Below are 20,826 nucleotides of genomic sequence, written 5' to 3'. Positions count from 1 at the left end.
AAGTACAAGCCGAGCGGACAGGAAGTTCTGACCAACATAAACTGATTTACGGGGTACACAAGCCTATTTTACCACAGATGCCGGAAGAGGGTGAATGTATGCAATTCGACGCGTGGAGAAAAACACAGAGACATCCCATAGTCATTTACGCGGACTTTGAGGCCTTGCTAGTAAAGGTTGACGAAAATAAAGGTGTAAACATTAAAGTTATTCAGAGACATGACGCTATGAGTTACGGCTTCATAGTTAAGGCCAGCGATGATGTCCCGCTCTAGCTGTTGTCCGATCACGGTATAACTACGGACCCGGTAATATACAGGGGCATCGAGGACAGTCTAGACGTCACAGGTCATTTTATGAAAGCAATAGTGGAAGTAAGCAGGAAAATAGAGAAACTTTTAAAGACAAACATACCTATTATAATAACTGAGGAATAAGAAAAAAACTCATCAAGAGTGTGCGCGATGTAATCTATGTAAATGAAGGTCAAGTTTCTGCCCCGTGAACTTCAACATCGCGTCTTAAGCCGGGGGCGGTTAAATAGTGGGCTGCGTCCAGGTTGTATGTCCGCATACATACATCACGGAAGTTTTCAAACACATCGGTGAGTAACAACACATCGATTTTAAGATACAGGTCGGAATACTCGCCCAACGTCTTACAATCAAACCGAGACCATGCCTGAAACAAACAAACATTTTAAAAATATATTATATAGAAATAATCATATAATAACATACCTCATTCCCGTGATCAAATTCGTCTTCTTCTATACCCGATTCGGTCAGCGAACTGTAAAAGTTTCTCTTACTCGGTAGTCTTTTATCCTTCAACCGTTCCCAACTATCCGTGTACTCATAAGGGTACACCCCCTTACGTGTCACGAGTGGCATGTCTCCGGCGGCAAAATGTTTATTGGTTTCTCGGAAATTTTTTAATAATGGTGTAATCATCTTTCCTGTAAAAATAAGAAAAATGTTAGTAAAAAATTATATATATATATATATATATATGTTTGTAATAACTTATTCTATACTATAATGTCCATGTGCTAGTGTGTGCACTTTATCTTCTGGAACCACCCTCTTATCGTCATAACTGTTGTAAGTTAGCTTTCTCGTTTTTATCGTCATCAACTGGTGTTTGAATGAGCGAATAGATACATTCTCCTTGTACTTCTCCACTCCGACTTCACCAAATAAACATTTTTTATGCTCATCTAGAGTCATGTGGTGTTTGACTACGTGAGGTCGAATCCCCTTCGTCTTTATGTACTCTCCTTCTACTCTTTCATCATCCTATGCATATATATTATATGCGTACGATTTTTCACGTAGTGCGCAAAACCCTGTCATGGTATGTCCATCAGTCTCATCGGAAAAGAATCCTGGTACCTTTTTCCTCTCTGCCACATAACACGGATGGTCACGATGAAGATTTGCGGTGTCCATCCGGTCTAATAAGTTACTGTTAGCCGTCAAATCAGCATAAACATCGTTAGTTTGGATATGATACACCAAAGAATCTAGAAAAATATAATGATATTAATTAATATATATATATATATGAGGTTAGTTTTAATAAATTTTGAGATGTGATCAAAATTTCCCCGGTAATTAACGTGTTATATTCAAACGGAGCCCTAGGCCGTGATAAGTCTAACATACTTGGTGAAACTGACGACAGCGAGTTGTAGTCCGGAAATATTTGAGGTGAAGTTGATTCCATTGACTTGGCTGACGACAAGGATTGAAACCAGGGCCGGTTATAGGCGTAGGCGACGTAGGCATAAGCCTACGGCGGCAAAATTAATATTTATATAGATGCGGAATATAAGAAAAGTTATAATAAAACAAGAGGCGGCAATTTTGATCTTTGCCTACATTTAAAAATTTGCTTGCACTTACCCTGATTGAAACCATTCAGCCATCTGTGATAGCCGTGGTGGGGAAGGTGTCGCAAATTCCATTTCCAAATTATTATTAGCATCATCCACCTGCAGTGCCGCGTAGCTACTATCTTCTGATGGAGTCTAAATAAAAATGATAATTTCATATTAGCTCTAAGTAATAATTCTATTTTATTTAAAACTTACCATTGAAGAAGATCTGAAGGGAGGCTCCATTATGGGCACACCGATAGGGACTCCTGGCTAAGAAATTCTACGTCCGTTTAATATACCTACAGCCTTAAATCATTGTACACGTATATTTATATTTGCCGTTAAATATTTTTCCGAGTTTTTTTTTTATTTCGCTCTTTATATTTTTGTTCAAAACTATTTACACGTTGTGTGTTTTTCTTTTCGTTTATACCTTACATATTTTTAAAATGTTTCAATGCGGACAGTGCACGTCGGTTTTCACCGCAAAACGTAATTTGATTCGTAATTCGACATTTTCATAAGTTTAATTAATTGTATCCTATGGTTGTCAAAAATGTCTTGAGTAAGAATATGATCCATTATTGTTTGTGTGTTAAATATTGAAGAGTCTGTACTAAGTTCATTTAATGATTGTACACTTAATTTATGCTTTATATTTTTATCTGATGATAAAATGCTTGTATTAAGTCTCAATATGTATTAGGCAGTTAAACATATTTTATTTACATCTGACGATTAATTTATTAATTTACCCTTTGATTTTATTTTTAATAATAATGATGTATCTAAATCTATTTCTTGTGATAAATGTAAGTCACATATTTTACAAAGATTTTTCTTTTTTTTAATTTTAGAAACAATAAAACCAGAAGTGTATTTAACAATATCTACTACATATTCTTCTAGTACTGGTTTTTTTTTTTCAATTCTAAATAATAGACTTTTACCGTAGAATACCAATTATTATTATTATTATTATTATTATTATTATTACTACAATGTCTTGAAAAAATACATTATTTATACTATTTATACACACATCAAATAAATATGATTCACCTCATTAAATGCATAATATAATATACATTTTAAGTTGTTTTTTTTAAAAACCTCTTATTTTAACGAAACTATTTAAATTATACATCTCGTTAAATATATATCATTAGTTTGTATTTATTTAAAAAAAAAAAAAAAAAAACATCATTATAGGATCGAGATAAACTAAAGTTAAGAACATATTTGTAAATATTTTTTATTGAAAAATAGTAATTATAATTTATAATAATTAAAAATGATGTAGAATGTACATAGAGAAGTGTTTTATTATTAAACTCACTCGAAATCGATAGTAAAACTCCTCTTATTCAACCCCCGGTTTATGATGCTCACCGGCGGTACAGCCAGTGCCGTAGACAGGAATTTTATATGGGGGGGGGGGGGGTTTATTATAATAATAACATGTTATAGTAAATTAAGAAAAATTAACACATTATTTATATTTTTATATCTTTATTTTAGTGTCTTATAAGTTATAAGTTATAATATCAGATCTATTTTTCTTTTTTTTTTTGCTAGTTCGTCCAGTACTTCTTCTGGCGTTATTTCGATATTTCGATAGTAGCTTAAGAGCACCAATCCATTTAAACGATCCTATTTAGAGTAGTGTTTAATTAATAAAATGAAAATAAATATATATTATTATAACATACTTCTTTCATGCTATTTCTAAGATAGGTCATTACTCTTTTCAAACTGGAAAAAGTTCTTTCAGGCGTGGCAGTAGACACTGGCAGTGTGCACAAAATTTTTAACAGTGTAAATATATTTGGGAAAATGATAGGATCACAATGCTTAATAGCATCTAATGCATTTGATGTAATCACTTCATCACTGCCAACTGCTACACACTTGCCCTTTTGTTTCCAAATTTGTAGCTCACAGATTGCTGTAGTCAAATCAATTTGTGGTAGATAAAAAGAAACCAGAGCCTCAAAATCTGTATGATCCGAATTAGTGTCATCAAACAAACACTGAAAACCTGAAATATTGTTTTGATTGTTTAGAATTAAAATATATAAGAAATTAATCATTGATATAGTTTTCGATACTTATACCTTTGAAAATATTTTGGTGAGCCAAGAATCTTTCATTTAATTGATATATAAAAGATTCGATGAAAGGGATACATATAGAGACCCGATAATAATCTTCAGGATCATCACTTGATATTATATAGTTAGAACGGTGTTTTTGACGGTTTGCTAACCGTTTGACTGATATTTCAAAGTCTAACATCTCAGCCAATCTCTATTTAAAAATATAATTATAGTTAAAAAAATGAACATTAAAATTGAATTTAAGGCATTCATTACTTGAGCTTCTTTGAAAATTTTTTTAAATTCATGATCTACATTTTCCCTTAAATTGTCAAGAACCTTGATACTGATATTGGCCAAACTGATCATTTCTCTCAAATCTATGTTTTTTTTTTGCAGCTGTTTACATAGTGGCAAACCAAATGAAAATAAAACCTATTCAACAAAAATAAAATTCAAACTAATATAATTTAATTGTGATTATTAAGTAGAATTTAATATATAGGTAAGGAAAAAAATTAATACTTTTATAACTTGAAGAGCCACAAGAAATTCCGAATCAATTGCATTTAATAACATGCTTGCATCAGTACTTGTACCACTACCATCATTCCATTCAGTTATGTTATTTAGTGCAGTAACAACACAAGGGAATAACTCAATAAAATCATTGATGGCGTCATATCTTTGTACCCACCTTGTCATACACAGACGTTTTAAAGATTTTACATTAGGTTGCCAATCACCATTATTGATAACTTCTAAAAGTTCGTGATTTCGTTTGGGGAAATTAAAAAAACAATAATATTTTTCAACAATTCCGAGGCAATTCCTAATCGATGGAATATTACATGCAGATGACACTGCTAAGTTGAGCGAGTGTGCAGCACAATGGACGTATAAAGCTTTAGGATGCTTAGAGCGTATAACTGTTTGAGCTCCTTTAAAACGACCAGCCATATTTGCTGCACCATCGTACCCTTGGCCAAATAATTTGTTATGGCACGCTTTTTGGTTTTTTCGTTAGGATTACTTAAATTCTCCATTTTGTTTATTTTATTTCAACCGAGTTAGAAAAATTCAACACGGTTTTAACTTTTAAAGTTTTAACTATAATACTGATAATACCTAATTAATATGTTATCTTAAATTGCAGTATTATCAACATGAACATAATAATAAGATTATCAATAATTATCACAGTAACAAAACAGTTATGGTAATGGTGATTTGTCAGTGCGACCATTAAACGATACACAAAATACCTTACTTATAACCGATAACAACACAAACATCCAAAAAAAAAAATATATTTAATTACTATTATTGATAAAAATTTTTTTTTAAATATATAAGATATATTAGTAGTTTTAAATATTTGAAATAAATTTATAAACTTCCCCCCCCCCCCCCCGTGTCTACGGCCCTGGGTACAGCACCAAGATTATACGCAGCGATATCCTCGTCTGACATTCGAATGGCTTTAGGGAGGAATACATTGACGATTTGTGTGTTTGCAATGTCTATTAGAACGCAAGACACCGCTGGGCCAAACTTCGTGTCGACATTTTTCATGGTCCGCACGGGGTACGATTCGTCCTTTCGGAGCTCGCCAATCGAAAGGTTCACAGTATTCACCTGGCTCTTCAGTGATTTTAGGAATGCCATAGTAGTATAGTACGCTGGGGACAGATATAACCAACTATGTGACGGGGAGAAACGAGGCTCTGGCCCCGGTGGCTGTGTCTCAAACCCTTATCCATCTTACGCGGGCGAACTCTCTCCTCGCCTTGTTGACACGGGCTCATCCCTCCAGCGAGTTTTTATGCGCGGGCACCCGGGCGCCAATCACGCTACCCGCCGGCGGCTCTCTTTACGAGATCGATCGTTGGGTCTCGAGTCCCGCGTCGGCGACCGCCGGCATTTTAACTCCGGACAAGTTTCTCCCCTTCTACTAAGACGTTACTCCCACAGTCTCCACGAGGCCGTCCTCATAGGCACGGGTGTGCGGCAGGTCGGGCGCGGGCGCGGGGCATGTGCCGGCGCGCGCGTGCGGCTTGCCGGGCACGCGTACCACTGCTAACCTGAACGCCGCTTGCCTTTCGGGCCGTGAGGCATTGTCGGTTTTCGCGGCGGGGCGTATTTCTGGTTCCCGTGGAATGGGATTTCGGAAGCCATTCTTCCCGGTACCCACAGCGACCGTTTTCCCGCTGGCATTATCGTCGGGGACGGAGTTTTAGTCCGCCGCGGCGTAACCCTTATTGGAGCGGTACGGTTTTTTTTTGTCGCGGGTTTCCGTTCCCGCACCGATTTCTCGGCGGTGCCTTCTAGCGGCGATGACTCCGAGCCGGTCTTCTCCGTGATCTAGGCGTCCTGAACGGTCTGGGTTCATTTTGGTGGACTCTCGATCGGAGTCAGGCGAGTGATAGCCGACATGTAATCGGAGCTCCGTGCATAGGATGGCGTGAGGTACCTACGCGCGGTTACTTGATCCGATCCTTCCGTCTCCATTCACCCGATTTCCCCAACGGTGTGTCGCAGATCAGCGGGCATTTCTTTTCAGTTTGCCCTTATTCCCACTAGGGTCTGGTTCTCTCGTGCGGATTTTGGGAAGGATTATTCCTCTTTTTCCCTCGATCCTGGTTTCCCAGGATTCCGTGTCGGAATCTTACTTTAACGCCGAAACACGCCTAACGAGCCAGCCCTTCTTCGGTACGCTTCTCAAGTGACTCTTGTGCGAATCTTTGAAGCGCCCGGAACATGACCTCAGATCCGGTCATGTGCTCTAAGCTGCACGGCCAGTCCGCTCCGGTCGCTTGCACCGCAGCTATGAGTTGTTCTCTTTCTTGATCAGCAAGTGGGCATTCAAACAGCAGATGCTCGGCGGTTCCTGCCGGGAACCCGCAACGGCAAGCTGCATCGCCAGTAAGGTTGAAACGGTGGAGTGAGTGATTGAAGTCCCCGTGTCCCGACACCAGCTGAGACGTGAAGTGATCTGGAATACACCACGCACGGCTCAGTCGCGTCCGGACGTCCGGGAACCACCTCTCAGTCCACCTTCCCTTACTAGAGGCGGCCCACTGTTGCTGCCAAAGGAGGATGGTTTCGGCGGTGTATTTCTCCGCTCTATTCGCGCCTCTCCTCACCGCGGCTCTGTCCCTTTCAATTTTAGCTAGTTTCCTTAGCTCGAGGTCCAGTGGGGGCGCTCCCGCTAGGACCTACAACGCCATCGTGGACGTCGTCTTGTACGCCCCCGTTATCGCTAGTAACGGTAACGGTAGCCTCTGAGCCATGTTGGCCCTCGCTCTCCTATGTCCTGAATGCATGGCACTTCTCCGCCCAAACCGATGCCGCGTATCCTATCTAGGGCACGAACACCGATTTGTAGATCCGTAGTGCCACGTTATTCCTAAGACCCCGTCGGGTCTTGGCGACTCCATGCAGTCTGCTGAACAGGTTTTTCGTCATTTCAGCCTTCTCCGCTAAGTGAAGGCTGGAGTCCTGTTTTTGGTCAAACGTGACCCCAAGGTATTTCGCCTTGGTGGTCGATCTTATTTTTGCTCCGCCCAGTCGGAGTTCCAGGCTTCGAGAGCGAGTTTTTAAGCCATAGCGTCTGAAACTTGGCCGCGGATAAGGTGAGTTTTCGCTGCTCCGCCCATTGCGACGCTCTCTCGAGTAACGCGTTTGTTCTGCTGGTGACTTCCGGACGGTGTTTACCAGAGACTAGAATCGCGATGTCGTCTGCATACGCGACAATTTCTGTTCCCTCAGGCAGTTCCTGCGTTAGCAACGGGTTCATCGCGTAACGCCACAGGTCCGGGCCGTAGCTTGAACCCTGCGGCGTGCCCTTAGTCAGGGTCCTTGTTATGTCGACGCCGCCGATCCTCATGCTGGCCCGACGGCCGTCAAGATAACTCTTTGTCAGTTCGATGAGCCCGCTGCTGCAGCCTGCTTGTTGCATATCTAGTATAAGCTGGGGCCACCAGAGGCAATCAAACGCGCCCGATATGTCCAGGAATACGGCATGCACATATTTCTCTGTCCTGTTTTCGGTCCAGCTGAGAACGTGATTGATCGCATCGATAGTGGAGAGGCCTTTCGTGAACCCGAATTGTCTTTTTGACATACGGGGATCCGTATCTTTACGGATTCTCTCTACTATTATATGCTCAAGCGCTTTCGAGATCACCGGTAGTAGACCAATAGGTCGGTATGACTTTGGCTCCGCTGGGTCCTTACCCGGGGCCTTCCTGAACACTACTAGGCGTGCAATCTTCCACAATTTCGGGAAGCGCTTTGTCCTAAGACAGCAATTGAAGATCCACGTAATGTCCTTGCCTATCACCGGCCACGCCTGTCTCAGTATTTTTGCCGTTATGCCGTCCGTGCCCGGCGCCTTATTCGGAGACATTCTCCAGATGGCTCTTTTGACCTCCTCCGTATCGCAAGAGTCAATCGGTCCCGACTCTACTTGTTCCGGTCGAAATGTTCCCAGGCTGACTCCCGCCTTCTCCCGCGTTTCTCTTTGTACCAGGTTTTCGCCGATTTCCGTATCACCTGGCACCAGGGCATCAATGAGTGCATCGCCTGTCTCCTTAAGAGTTTGCGTGTACGATCCGTCCAGCTTGCGGATCGAGGCCGGAAGGTCTTCCGAAGGTTTGGTTCCTCCGGTCTTTAGCCATTTAAAGACGGGTCCCCACCGGTCGCTATTCCCCGTGTCCGTGACGAATTTTCGCCAAGCGCTTCTCGCTCTGAAGCAGTGCTTCTTGAACGCGCGCTTTCGTCTTCTGTAGACCGTACGGATAGCCCGTCTTCTGAACGCAACTTTTGCGTTCCTTAGCTTTACCTTCCAGTGACTCAGTGCGCTCAATTCGCTTTCCAGCCCTTCATTCTACCACGGGGGGGGGGGGGGGGGGGTCTCCGTCTGGCCCGGATCCTCTTGGTCATATTGACCTCACAGGCCATCTCCAGCACTTCGGCGAGTGCTGTCGTTTATGTTAATAATATTTTAATTTACTATTCTAGGACATTTTTGAGTAAGGCAAAGTATACTATTCAAGACATTATATTCAGATCTCTTTTTAGTAGAAAGTGCAACAGTAGGATATAATAGCCGATTCGAAAACACTGACCCTGCTGACCCTCCTGACCGCTGACCACCGGCGGCACATATATGTTATGACACATATGTGTCATATACAGTATACACATACCATGTGTATGGCAAAAACAATCTATGGGAGGCCGACTTGGTCGATATGATTCCATACTCAAAAAAAAAATAAAGGTTATAAATATATTTTATGTGTCATTGATTGTTTTACAAAGTTTGCCTGGGCGACACCATTAAAGTCTAAAAGTTCAAATGCAATGTCTAAAATACTGCTTAAACGCGCACCAAAACTATTACAGCTCGACAATGGTAAAGAATTTTACAATACAACATTCGACGCGTTGATGGAAAAGCACAGCATACACAAATATTTAACGTTTAGTACAACGAAAGCATGCATATCGAACGTTTCAACCGCACATTGAAATAAAAAATGTTTAGTGAGTTTACTGCACAAGGATCACACGAATGGGTTTCTATTTTACCTTCATTGATTAACGAATATAATAATTCAAAACATAGAACAATAGGCATGACACCTATACAAGCTGATGAAAATCCTTCTTCAGTGAAATTAAAGCAACGTCAAATTATTAATGGAAAAATTAAATTTAACATTGGCGATAACGTTCGTATAAGTACATATAAAGGGGTATTTACAAAAGGTTATTTACCAAGCTGGTCTACAGAAATATTTAAAGTTACCAAAACAAACAAAACTTCTCCCACTACTTATCAACTACAAGATTATACTGGAAAACCTATTGCAGGCTGTTTCTACTCTGAAGAAATTCTAAAAACCAATCACCCAAACGATTATTTAGTTGAAAAAATTATTCGTATGAAGGGGAATACAATTTTCGTTAAATGGTTAGGGTTCATAAACAATTCATATACATAAACAATCATTATAATTAATACTTACACAAATCTGATAAAAAAATACATAGTAAAAAGCGGGTAGAACACGATTACGTACGTTTGGCCTTTTTGGCAACACGATTGCGTATGTTTGTAGATGGGTTAAAAGTAACCTAACCTTTCAGAAAAAATAAATAAACACGATTGCGTATGAAATTGTATGCTACGTTGTCAAATTTACCAATTTCATCGTATATAAAATAAATAATAATATAATATAATATGTAATAATAATATAATAAATATCGAATACATTTACAGTTCTATAATAAAACTACATAAAAATAATAATAAATAAAATGAGATTAACTTAATAATATAAAATAATTAATAAATAAATAAATCGTCAATTATTATTTTAATAAAATTATGGTAAATAAATAAATAAATAAATATGTGAAAAAAGGACGTTGCATCAACGTAATCGTTCTATTTACTTATCTATACAGTTACAACTTACTTGATAATTCGATTGACAAAAAAATATAACTTCATAAAATAAGACCGATTTTAATTCAGAAACAGTTAAAAGTCCAAACAAGTCTCAAAATCCAAAAATAGCACTAAAAATTACAAAAATCATTTTTATTTCGTTCATAAACAATCCAACGTTAATAATGTCTTTTCTATTTTTTTATTACAATATTATCTAAATTAAAAAAGAAAAAACAAGTACCTATATTTTAATTTATATTTAATATACTTTTTTTAAGTTAAAATTTTATTTTGCGGGCTTTGAGCTCAGCTTAATCAATTGTTAAATATTAAATGACTATATAATAATATAATATAATATATATTTTATAAAATGTTATTTTACAATATTAATTAATATAAAATAAGTATTTCTACTAAAATTTCAAAAATTACAAATAAATTTCAACGGGCCCACCGGCCCTTAAAGTATTCGGGCCCCTGTACCCAAGGTCCATCAGACCCCCTTGTGGGGGCTCTGTATACCGGTATGAAAATTGGCAACAACGCTTAAAACATCGTACGCAAACGTGTAGTTAAAAAATAGGTAAAATCGTACGGAATCGTGTTGCTTAAAAAGGTATCGCCGATAACGAACGTACGCAAACGTGTTTTACCCTAAAAATCATGATTTAATCTTTTTTTTGTCATATGAAAAACTAGGTAGATACTTTGATAGGTATTATTTTTACCTGGTTATGATGGAACCAGCAACCCACAGAACGGGCACCTGGAAACACTGACATTAACACATCTCTCAATGCTGTCTCGTAGTCCGTAATAATAACACTTGGTGTTAATGTTGGTAATAAATTATTTTTGATGAACCGAAAAACAGATTCGTATGAAGTTCTCGTCTTCTTCTCCATTAGTACGTAAACAATAGGTATTGACTAAATAATGTTTTAAATATTTAGGTAGATTAGCATAAACATGCGCACTGGGGGTTCCGGGCGTGCCTGAGCACCCCCCGACATGTAATTGGGGCCCTAAAATTTAAGTAATATAGTTATTATTATTATAATATTATATTTATTATATCTAGATAAAATGAAAATAAAAACATATTTTTAAATTTTTTTATTGAAAACAAGACATAAAAATATTTTTTTTTTTTAAGTTACATTAGACATCACCCGATAAACGAGCTTAAGCGGGTACGAATTTAATAATAAAGCTTCTTTTACTCATCCCCCGAAAAATGAGGTTTACCGGGTCAGCCTCATGTTGATTGTACCGTTGTATTTCATCACTCGGCAATTGCACCGATTTGGGGAGAAATACGTTGATTATCCCACCGCCAGCCGGATCTTGTAAGACGCATGCCAAAGCCGTTCCAAATTTCGTCTCCACATTATTCATCGATTGTACACGGTATTTCGATGTCCCCGATAGATAGATTCAACACGTTCGTCTGCCGCTGGAGCGAATTTAAAACATCCATAATTAACTGTGAACAGAAAAAAATAAACGTTAGAAAAAAAGTAAATTATTTAAATTAATTGAATTAACTCACTTCTTTAATGAGACGACGTGTGTGTAGAGTCGTGTGATGAAGTCGTCTTGATATGGTTGAATGATGATGAATTCAGAACTAAAAAAAAAAAAAAAAAATTCGTCTGTTAATTTTATATAAGATATAAAAATTCTCCACTGACATTAGACTTTAACAAGACATTAGTCTCGTGTAATACGTCAGCATATAATAATAATAATTAAATAAAACTCACTTTATTCGTACGGAGGCGTTGTAATATTTATGTTTTGAACTGGCGAGTGATGATATCTGGAGAGGTCTGCTTAGTGCTGTAGAGAAAATAGGACTGATTCAATATTGAGTGGACAGCGGACAAGTGTCCAAAATTATCGTCGTCGACGGCCACCCTATATCGTTCGGCGTGCGCAATATTGAACGGGTACACCGATTGATATACACGCATGTGTAAATCACAGTGAAAAAGGTCGATCCTCGAGCGGATTCTGCGCGTCGTATAGCTAGCGGTATGTATTGTCCGAACCACATGTGACTGCTGGCGGATGACCGTCACAGCGATATGATGATACTTCACAACCTCCGTCTATAAGGTCATCCAGATGCGGCTAACGAATACGATTATTTGTGTGAAAAACTCGATATTCGTAGACATTCTATTATGTATATGTATCTACTTGGAGACTATAAAGTGTATACAGAAACGAAATTATATTATTCTAAAAATTATTTTTAAAATTCGTCTTATGGAATGCGAGGTCGTTTGTGTGACGTCGACCAGCCATCAACCTCAGATGTGGAGTATATATGTTACCGGCAAAGACGTAAATTAAGGAGTTAATGTTAATGACTAGTCAATAACGATATTTCCGATCAAATTAGGCAGTACACGATATTGACTAGTAAATATCGTTAATGTCTATTATAATCAGTCAATGATGCAATTAGAAATATCTCCTAGGTAATGACAATAACTCCGGGATTTTTCAGGCATAATTGACAAAAATATAAAATATTCTTGCGTTGTAAAATCGATTTATCTAGATATAATAAGTACGTACGATAAAGCTGATAAATCTAATCCTTTTTACATTTTTGGATTTTTGTAATATCTTAGATTCGAACAAAGATCAAATTAATAATCATAGACAAAGGGCCATAACTAACCTTTAAAAGCAAGCACAAAAAATGATGAAGTATTCTAATACTAAGTTAACAGAACTTCAAGTAGGAATTACTGTAAGAGTACTTATACCTGACGTGGATAGAGCACGTGGCTCACCCCTTAATCTTTTGGCGGTCATTGTTTCATATGAAGCTGATATGTATAAATTATGTAAGTACAATAAAAATTAATTGTTAAAATAAATTAATAACAATATTAAAATAAATTACTATGTAGGTACGGAGTATGGCATGCTAAAAAATAGGTTCACTAGAGCACAACTCGTTCCGTGTCCTGAAAATATATTGAATTATGAAAAAACAATCGCGACTGCCGGAGTAAAAGAAATTACGGTTCGTGAGGCTGCTGGAGATTGTGAAAATAAATAATTATTAATTATGTATAATTTATCTTGTATTTTTACATTTCTGACCTAATTAAAATATTTCGTTAAACATAATTATCAACATTGCCTATCAGTATTAGACATTAAAGTAAGTTCCTAGTCATAGTTCTAAATGTGTTAACAAAATATTTAAATTTTACAACCTTGCCTATGTTGTCAGTTAATTCCTAGGCATTGACAATATCGACTACTAATGTTAGGAATTTATAATATTGGCTAGGCATTTACGTTATTAACTAATTTACATCATTGACGGTAACATATACATGTTATACACACACACACACACACACACACACACACACACACACACACACATATATGCGTAATAAAACTCATTACAGATTATATAATCGAAGAGTCTCGCTAGAGACTCCTTTCTGTGCATAAGTAACACCGACCGATAGCGTGACTATTATACATTAAGTTTCGTCTCGGCGCTCGGACCTCTCACTCGCACGCGTTGGTTGAATGCGGAGTGCGAGAGAGACAGAGCTAAAAACTGCAGTTTTGTGGGTCTTTTCTTTCGTTCCGTCGTACGGCGAGATGCGGCTGCCCAAACTTCCCCTTCCAACGCCGTAGCAACCGCCACGCGCAGTACCGCTACCGCGAACCTCATACACAACAACAGCTATTCACTCTGCGAACGCCGATGTGTGTGAAGTTAGCCCCCCAGTGTATAAGACCTTTTGAAAAATGGTTGTAACCTTGTTTTTTCAATTTGTAACCATTTGTAACCAACTTTTTAAAATTTGTAACTTAATATTTTTCAAGCAACGGATAATTTCTCATTGAGGGGCTAACTTCACGCAGCCCCCCCACCTCAACGAAATCCTCCAAAACAGTTTGTAACTTATAAAACTCAATTTGTAACTATTTGTAACCGACTTTTTAGAATTTGTAACCTCATCACTTTTGAGTATTGACCGATTTCCCTAGGGGGGGGAGGCTGGCCCCTCCAACTCAACGAAATCCTCCAAAACAGTTTGTAACTTATAAAACTCAATTTGTAACCAACTTTTTAGAATTTGTAACCTCATCATTTTTGAATACTGATCAATTTATCCATGAGGGTAACTCAATAAAAAAATCCACTTTATAACTTATAATTAGTGATATCTAACTATTGAAATTATTTTATTTTATTTTTTATTTATTTTTTATTTTTTATTTAATAAGAAAATATACAACTATACAATTAAGCACAACAAGTAATAGTGATGATGAGGATTACATAACATGAAATGGCACGATGTAGGAGGGCTCCCAATGGAGCTACCTACTTGGGTATTTTATTAATTAATTGTTTGAGTAAGAGTTTGTCATTTAACTAGTAGAGTATCAATGAGTTTAGTGAGTAGTGCGATAAGGGGGCTTATCAGGGATTGGAATTGGACTAGGAAATTTGTTAATTGGGTTGTAACGGAATCGGTATTTGGATTTACACAGGGTTCCGTGAGATTTTGATTTTTTTTTTAGGGTGGGAGTGGGCATTGGGGAGGTTTAGTTTTGTGGTAGACTGGGAGGTGCTCCATTGGGGTTGACAAAGTGGGGGAAAGTTATTATCTTGGATGATGTTGGTTTTGATTGAAGTTGTGGAGGTGTCTTGGGTTTCGGTTGGCCTGTTGGTTTTGATTGAAGATCGTCCTTTCTGGAGCAGTTTGAATTTGGGACAGCCTTTGTATGATGCTGGGTGATCCCCAGAGCAGAGGGCACATATTGCTGGAGTATTTGAGTCCTTTTGGCATTCGGAGGAGAGGTGGATATCACCACATTTTACGCATCTGGGTGTGTGATGGCAATAAGTTCTGGTATGTCCATAATTTTTGGCATCTTAGACATTGAACTGGGTTTTTTTTTGGATGGGGTGCTTCGATTTTGATTTTGGTATAGCAAATTGAATCGACTTTGTAGATGTTATGGTTTGATGGAGAAGGTTCCAGATCCACAAAAAATAATGGGAGGGGGTTTTTAGTTTTGTATTGAAGACAGTTTGTAATTGAACGAGTGATGAAACCGAGAGAATGGAGCTCTTCTTTGATGTAGTCTGTTGGTGTGGTATGATGGAGGTGGCGGATTACTACTCGTAAAGCTTTTTCTTCGCTCGTTTGGTAGGTGTGGAAGTTCATATTATTATTTTCGAGAAATTTGATTATTTGTCTATATGCGTTAATTGAGTACGTTATTAATTTTAAACCGGATGATGAGCTCTTAGTGTTAAACCCGTCGGGGTCAGTGAACGGTTTAATTTTCTTGCAGAAATCGAAGAAATCGATATCGCCTTTTATGTATATAGGTGGTATTTTGGGTTGATCGGTTGAGATTTCTTGGGATAGCATTTCGACTTCATTTGAATTTTCATATGAATCTTCGTTGGTGGCGAGAGCTGAGAACCGATTTTTGCTTGAAAAAGAGTTGGTTTTTTGTATTTTTGGATTGGGGGAAGTTGGAGTGGTAGGTGATCTAATCGGTACCGTTTGCCAATTATTTGAGTTGACATTGCTTTTAATAATTTTAATTGGGTGTATTGGTGAGTGTGTGTTATTTTTGGTATTTTTAATAAGACTGTGAGATACTGATGATTTCACTGGTGGATTCATTATAAAACTATTAGATTGGTAATTAAATTAAATTGGTGGGCAGATTGAGTAAATTAAAATATTCATATTACTTGGATAACAGCAGTGTAGATTAGCTGAATTACAAAGATAAGGCAGGTCGTTACGGCACTGTACGTCTACTCACGAGGAGTGCACACGTAAAACTGATTGAAATTATTCAACATTTAAAATTTGGATTTTCACATATCTCATGATTATAAAGGAAGGTATTTATGGCATAGCTTTTCACATTTTCATATATTAAATTTTTTATTTAAAATTAATGACTAAAAATGTATTTAAATATATATATATATATTAGCTGATATTGTTTTTGGCCTTAAATATAAATTATGGTATTTCTTTTCTTTTAATACACTCAAGGTATAAAAGTGTACAAACGCAATAAAGTCAATTGTTATTAACTGTAATACATAGTACCTACTTACTTACCATTCATCAGAAATAAATGATTGAAAATTAACTATAAAGTAAATTAAACCAAATATTTTCTTTTTATTATTAAAATGATTAGAATGAATAACACTTATTCTGTAATATTTATATAAAATAATAAGTGTGGTTTCACATATTTTGTCTCTGGACACTTATATATTGTTCTCTTTTTTGACAAGTCGTTATGTATTTCCCAATACCTTTTAACTCGTTTGCAGTGTGCTACGTAGTGGCCCATGTTTTTTATATCTGAATCTCCTATGTATGAAATTATTGATTGTAATGAAAACCTAAATAACAAATTATTTATAATTAGTATGTAATATAATATTATAATTTTATATATGAATAGTTTTTTTTAAATATTAAACCAGTTACCTTTCATCCCCTACAGATAACTGGGATGGTATATCCTTGACCAAGATTTCATTTTCATTACTCGTATTATTGCTATGAATATCTGTTTCCAATAAAATATGTTTCTGCAATACTTTTATGGAACTTCTACTAATTTGTTTGCACTTTGGACACCATAATTCTTGTTTTTCAATATATTTATTTAAATATGTGTTTATTTCTTTTACACTTCCATTATTTGTTGACAGTTCATTAAGTATTATTGTTGAATTATAAAACACAGTGCTTCGATTTTTAATTTTTAATTATAAAATTCTTAATACTTTTCTAAATAATCGAGAAAAACAAACTAAAAATTAAGGGAAAACGGGAAATTTTACGCACAATCAGTTTTCGACAAAATCAATTTTGGTTTTTGATGTAACTTTAAAACAAATTACCATAGACACATGACATTTTCACCGAATGTTTATATAAGTATATTCAACCAACAAAATAAAAAAAATATATCGGCACAATTTTTTTTACAAGCATTCAAAGTTTGAATTTTGACAACATACGTAAAAATCACGAAAATTCCCAAATTATTTTAAGCTAGAAATTCATAAAAAATTTCCTTTTATATCTAAGATTTGAAAATTTTATACAAGGCTCCTAAAACATTTTTACTTACAATAAAAAAACCAACGTTTTTATTAACAGCACACCGACCGATAACGTGACTATTATACATTAAGTTTCGTCTCGGCGCTCGGACCTCTCACTCGTATAATATATTACAAAATAATTAAATTGTCCCGAGATATCAAAGTAAAACGTACTTCGAAAAAATAATTGAAATCCTCAAAAAATCTACTTCGGAGAAGTAAAAAAGGCTTTCTGTGCGTAAGTTGAAGAGATTGGGAGAAAAGATAGAACTTTGGTGTTAATAAAGATGTGAAATCAATCTCAAAGTTCTGTGCCAAAAAGGACCACGGTTGAAAAAATAGAATTTGGAGCTTATTAAAGAAGTGAAATCAATACCCAAATTATGTGCCTCAACTTGAAAAAATATCTTATTCAAAAAATGTCAAGATGTTCAACTGTACAAACATTGAAAAAAATATTAGCACAGAACGGCGTACAATAATAATGAATTACCCATAAATCGGAGTGGTTGACTTGTTTAGTTGTTTACGAGTTTAACTGTCTGACTAGAACTTTTGTTGATTATCTGTAATTCACGCCGTTCTGTGCTAATATTTTTTTTCAATGTTTGTACACGCATAGAAATTTGGAGTTGTTCTAACTACAACGAGTGTCAATGTTATACACATTTGAACGTCGATTTTGCGCCAAGGATTAATAAGTGTTACTTTGACACCAGAACTGTAATCAAATTTCCAAAACTACCAATCGGTCATTTTCACAACCCAGGACAGTTATTCAAACAACAACATGTTTTAAAATAACTCTAGATCGATAGTCAATACAAATTATTTATAATATTGTATGTAACAATTAATCGAGTGTTAATTTAACCATCGAATATACTGAGGTTAAAATAATAATAGAGTCAACACAAATTTTCGCAGGTAGTCAAAATACTGAGTATTTGTAGTCAAGTTAACCTTTTTTGTTATTTTATTAAACTTCAAATTAAGAGTTATTTTAAGAAATTTTGAATTTAAAATATTTATTATAATATGATATTATAGTAGCCGGTAGATACCTATACTTACTATACTTACTAGCTACTAATAATTAATTAACTAACTCACATCTACTCAACTAGTCTCAACACATATACTCAACTACTAACACACATCATAGGTATTACAAATCAACAAACATGTGATGACTCATTATAGAAAAGCACTGGAATTAAAAATGGTATTAGGTTTAATTATTATAACGAATAAACAAATAAACATGTAAGATAGAATTATAGTAATTAACTTTATTGTATAAAAATATTAACATAAGTAGGTAATACAACACGTCATATAAGTTAGAACAAATTAAAATTATTCATTATATATAGGTAAAGATAAACTAATTACATACTTATTGGTAGGTAACATAATATATTATATAATAATTTTCAGATTAAAATTATTAATAGTTACAATATTTACAGAAAAAAAAAAAAAATAACTAAGTAACTAACTCTGTGAATTATTATTTATTCAAATTATATTGCATATTTTAATGTAGGTACCATATATTTTTCCATTGTAAAAAATGTCAGATAGAATAAATGATACAAATTTATTTTATTTTATACAAGTATTAACATAAAAAATACAACACATGTAATAAAATAATATTTTTCATTAGAGATAAAACAAAACGGCCATCATTGGATGTATGCAAAAGTTCTAAAATTGTCTAGAAAACAAAATTATTTTATAAAACATTAAACAATATTCACACAAGTTATTTTTATTAATATACCTTAATAGTCCATTCTAATGGTTTATATTTTCCATATTTTTTATGTGTTGATGTTGTTGATATTGAAGATGAAGAAATGGATAATGAGTATGGACTTTGACGGTTAAGGGTTAAGTAATATTTACTTGGATCACTAATATCAGTAATATCCTGAAGATTTTCGAAATGAGGCACTTCAATTATGTTAGGTGTTGGAACTAAAAAGTTGCTTTCCATACTCTCTGTACTTTGAAAATAATCTTGATTAATAAAGCAGTCCTAAAATTATTCTAATATTTTATGTTTTGCCATGCAACATATTTTTTAAATAAAACAAATAGGTACTTACTTTGGTGATTTCTGATGCGCTAATTCCATTGAAATTATTATCTGAATTCATCTTAATAATTAATATATAAAATGTTCGAACTATCAATTATAACAGATAGGTACTAAACTCAAATTTTATATTATGTAACAATAACTACAAATATTACAATATAATACAAAATACATACAATTATACAATACTAATAACAAATTGAATTATAATATTGTGTAAGACAAACACGTGTATCGACTCATGGACACTGAACAGTCGCATTAGAAATGAGAGGTTAGTGTTAGTAAGAAGTTCAATACCAAACAATGTTTACATAAAGCGCGTCGGCGGCCGTGTTAACACGCGATGTTGAGTATTTTAAGATATCTTGGGGTTATTACATCGTTCCGTGTAATTGAACTGAAATAGGTTCGGATGTTAAAACAACTCCAGTGTAGAGTTAATTTGAAAACAATAAATAATTTTATACAACTCAACAACCTGATTTAGATTAACGTTAATTTAATATCAAACTGAATCCGACTTAGTTTAAATCAATATTCAATGCTTTTGTACCAAATACTCTTGATTGTTATGGCACTGGTATTTAAAAATACCACCGATTAAGAGTTAATTTAACTGCATATGTCACTTTATTCAACATTTCCTTATTGACTCTCCGAATTGGTGTTAAATTACCGCGGATATTTCTATGCGTGTACAGTTGAACATCTTGACATTTTTTTGAATAAGATATTTTTTCAAGTTGAGGCACATAATTTGGGTATTGATTTCACTTCTTTAATAACCTCCAAATTCTATTTTTTCAACCGTGGCCCTTTTTGGCACAGAACTTTGAGAATTGAGATTGATTTCACATCTTTATTAACACCAAAGTTCTATCTTTTCTCCCAATCTCTTCAACTTACGCACAGAAAGCCTTTTTTACTTCTCCGAAGTAGATTTTTTGAGGTATAATATACATTTATTTTTTAAATTATAGGTAATACACTCGTGTAATACGACTGCGCATAATAATAATAATAATTATGATCACTAAACATTATTTCTCATAATATTTATTAACGATACAAATAATTTAAAAAAATAATATATTAAGAGCT

The 20,826-nt window shown here is 35.4% G+C and overlaps 3 protein-coding genes and 1 long non-coding RNA gene across 5 annotated transcripts in view; 1 reads left to right on the top strand and 3 right to left on the bottom strand.

Annotated features, from left to right (window-relative positions):
• Positions 1 to 20,826, top strand: part of LOC107170766 (uncharacterized) — a 164,172-nt gene that overhangs the window by 58,706 nt on the left and 84,640 nt on the right. The window lies entirely within an intron of this gene.
• On the bottom strand, positions 3,422 to 4,968 carry LOC149058149 (52 kDa repressor of the inhibitor of the protein kinase-like). Its single transcript, XM_089218725.1, has 5 exons — positions 4,507 to 4,968; positions 4,258 to 4,416; positions 4,000 to 4,192; positions 3,595 to 3,923; positions 3,422 to 3,535 (listed from the first exon to the last, which is right to left on the bottom strand). Exons 1-5 carry the CDS (start codon positions 4,939 to 4,941, stop codon positions 3,422 to 3,424), a joined length of 1,230 nt encoding a protein of 409 aa, XP_089074851.1. The 5' UTR covers positions 4,942 to 4,968.
• Positions 11,849 to 12,549, bottom strand: LOC149058148 (uncharacterized). Its single transcript, XR_016190133.1, has 3 exons — positions 12,220 to 12,549; positions 12,006 to 12,083; positions 11,849 to 11,939 (listed from the first exon to the last, which is right to left on the bottom strand). It is a non-coding gene; the product is annotated as an uncharacterized LOC149058148 (long non-coding RNA).
• On the bottom strand, positions 19,126 to 20,384 carry LOC149058147 (uncharacterized). 2 transcript variants are annotated; one of them, XM_089218726.1, is made up of 3 exons: positions 19,730 to 20,384; positions 19,402 to 19,659; positions 19,126 to 19,335 (listed from the first exon to the last, which is right to left on the bottom strand). In XM_089218726.1, exons 1-3 carry the CDS (start codon positions 19,778 to 19,780, stop codon positions 19,237 to 19,239), a joined length of 408 nt encoding a protein of 135 aa, XP_089074852.1. In that variant the 5' UTR covers positions 19,781 to 20,384; the 3' UTR covers positions 19,126 to 19,236. The 2 variants fall into 2 exon arrangements, with proteins under 2 accessions (XP_089074852.1, XP_089074853.1); XM_089218727.1 differs by having other exon boundaries at positions 19,402 to 19,627.

The sequence above is a fragment of the Diuraphis noxia genome, unplaced genomic scaffold, assembly GCF_037042655.1.
Source record: "Diuraphis noxia isolate RWA-SAM2 unplaced genomic scaffold, SU_Dnox_SAM2 contig0002, whole genome shotgun sequence".
Lineage (NCBI taxonomy): Eukaryota > Metazoa > Arthropoda > Insecta > Hemiptera > Aphididae > Diuraphis > Diuraphis noxia.
This window is presented reverse-complemented; position numbering and strand designations above follow the sequence as displayed.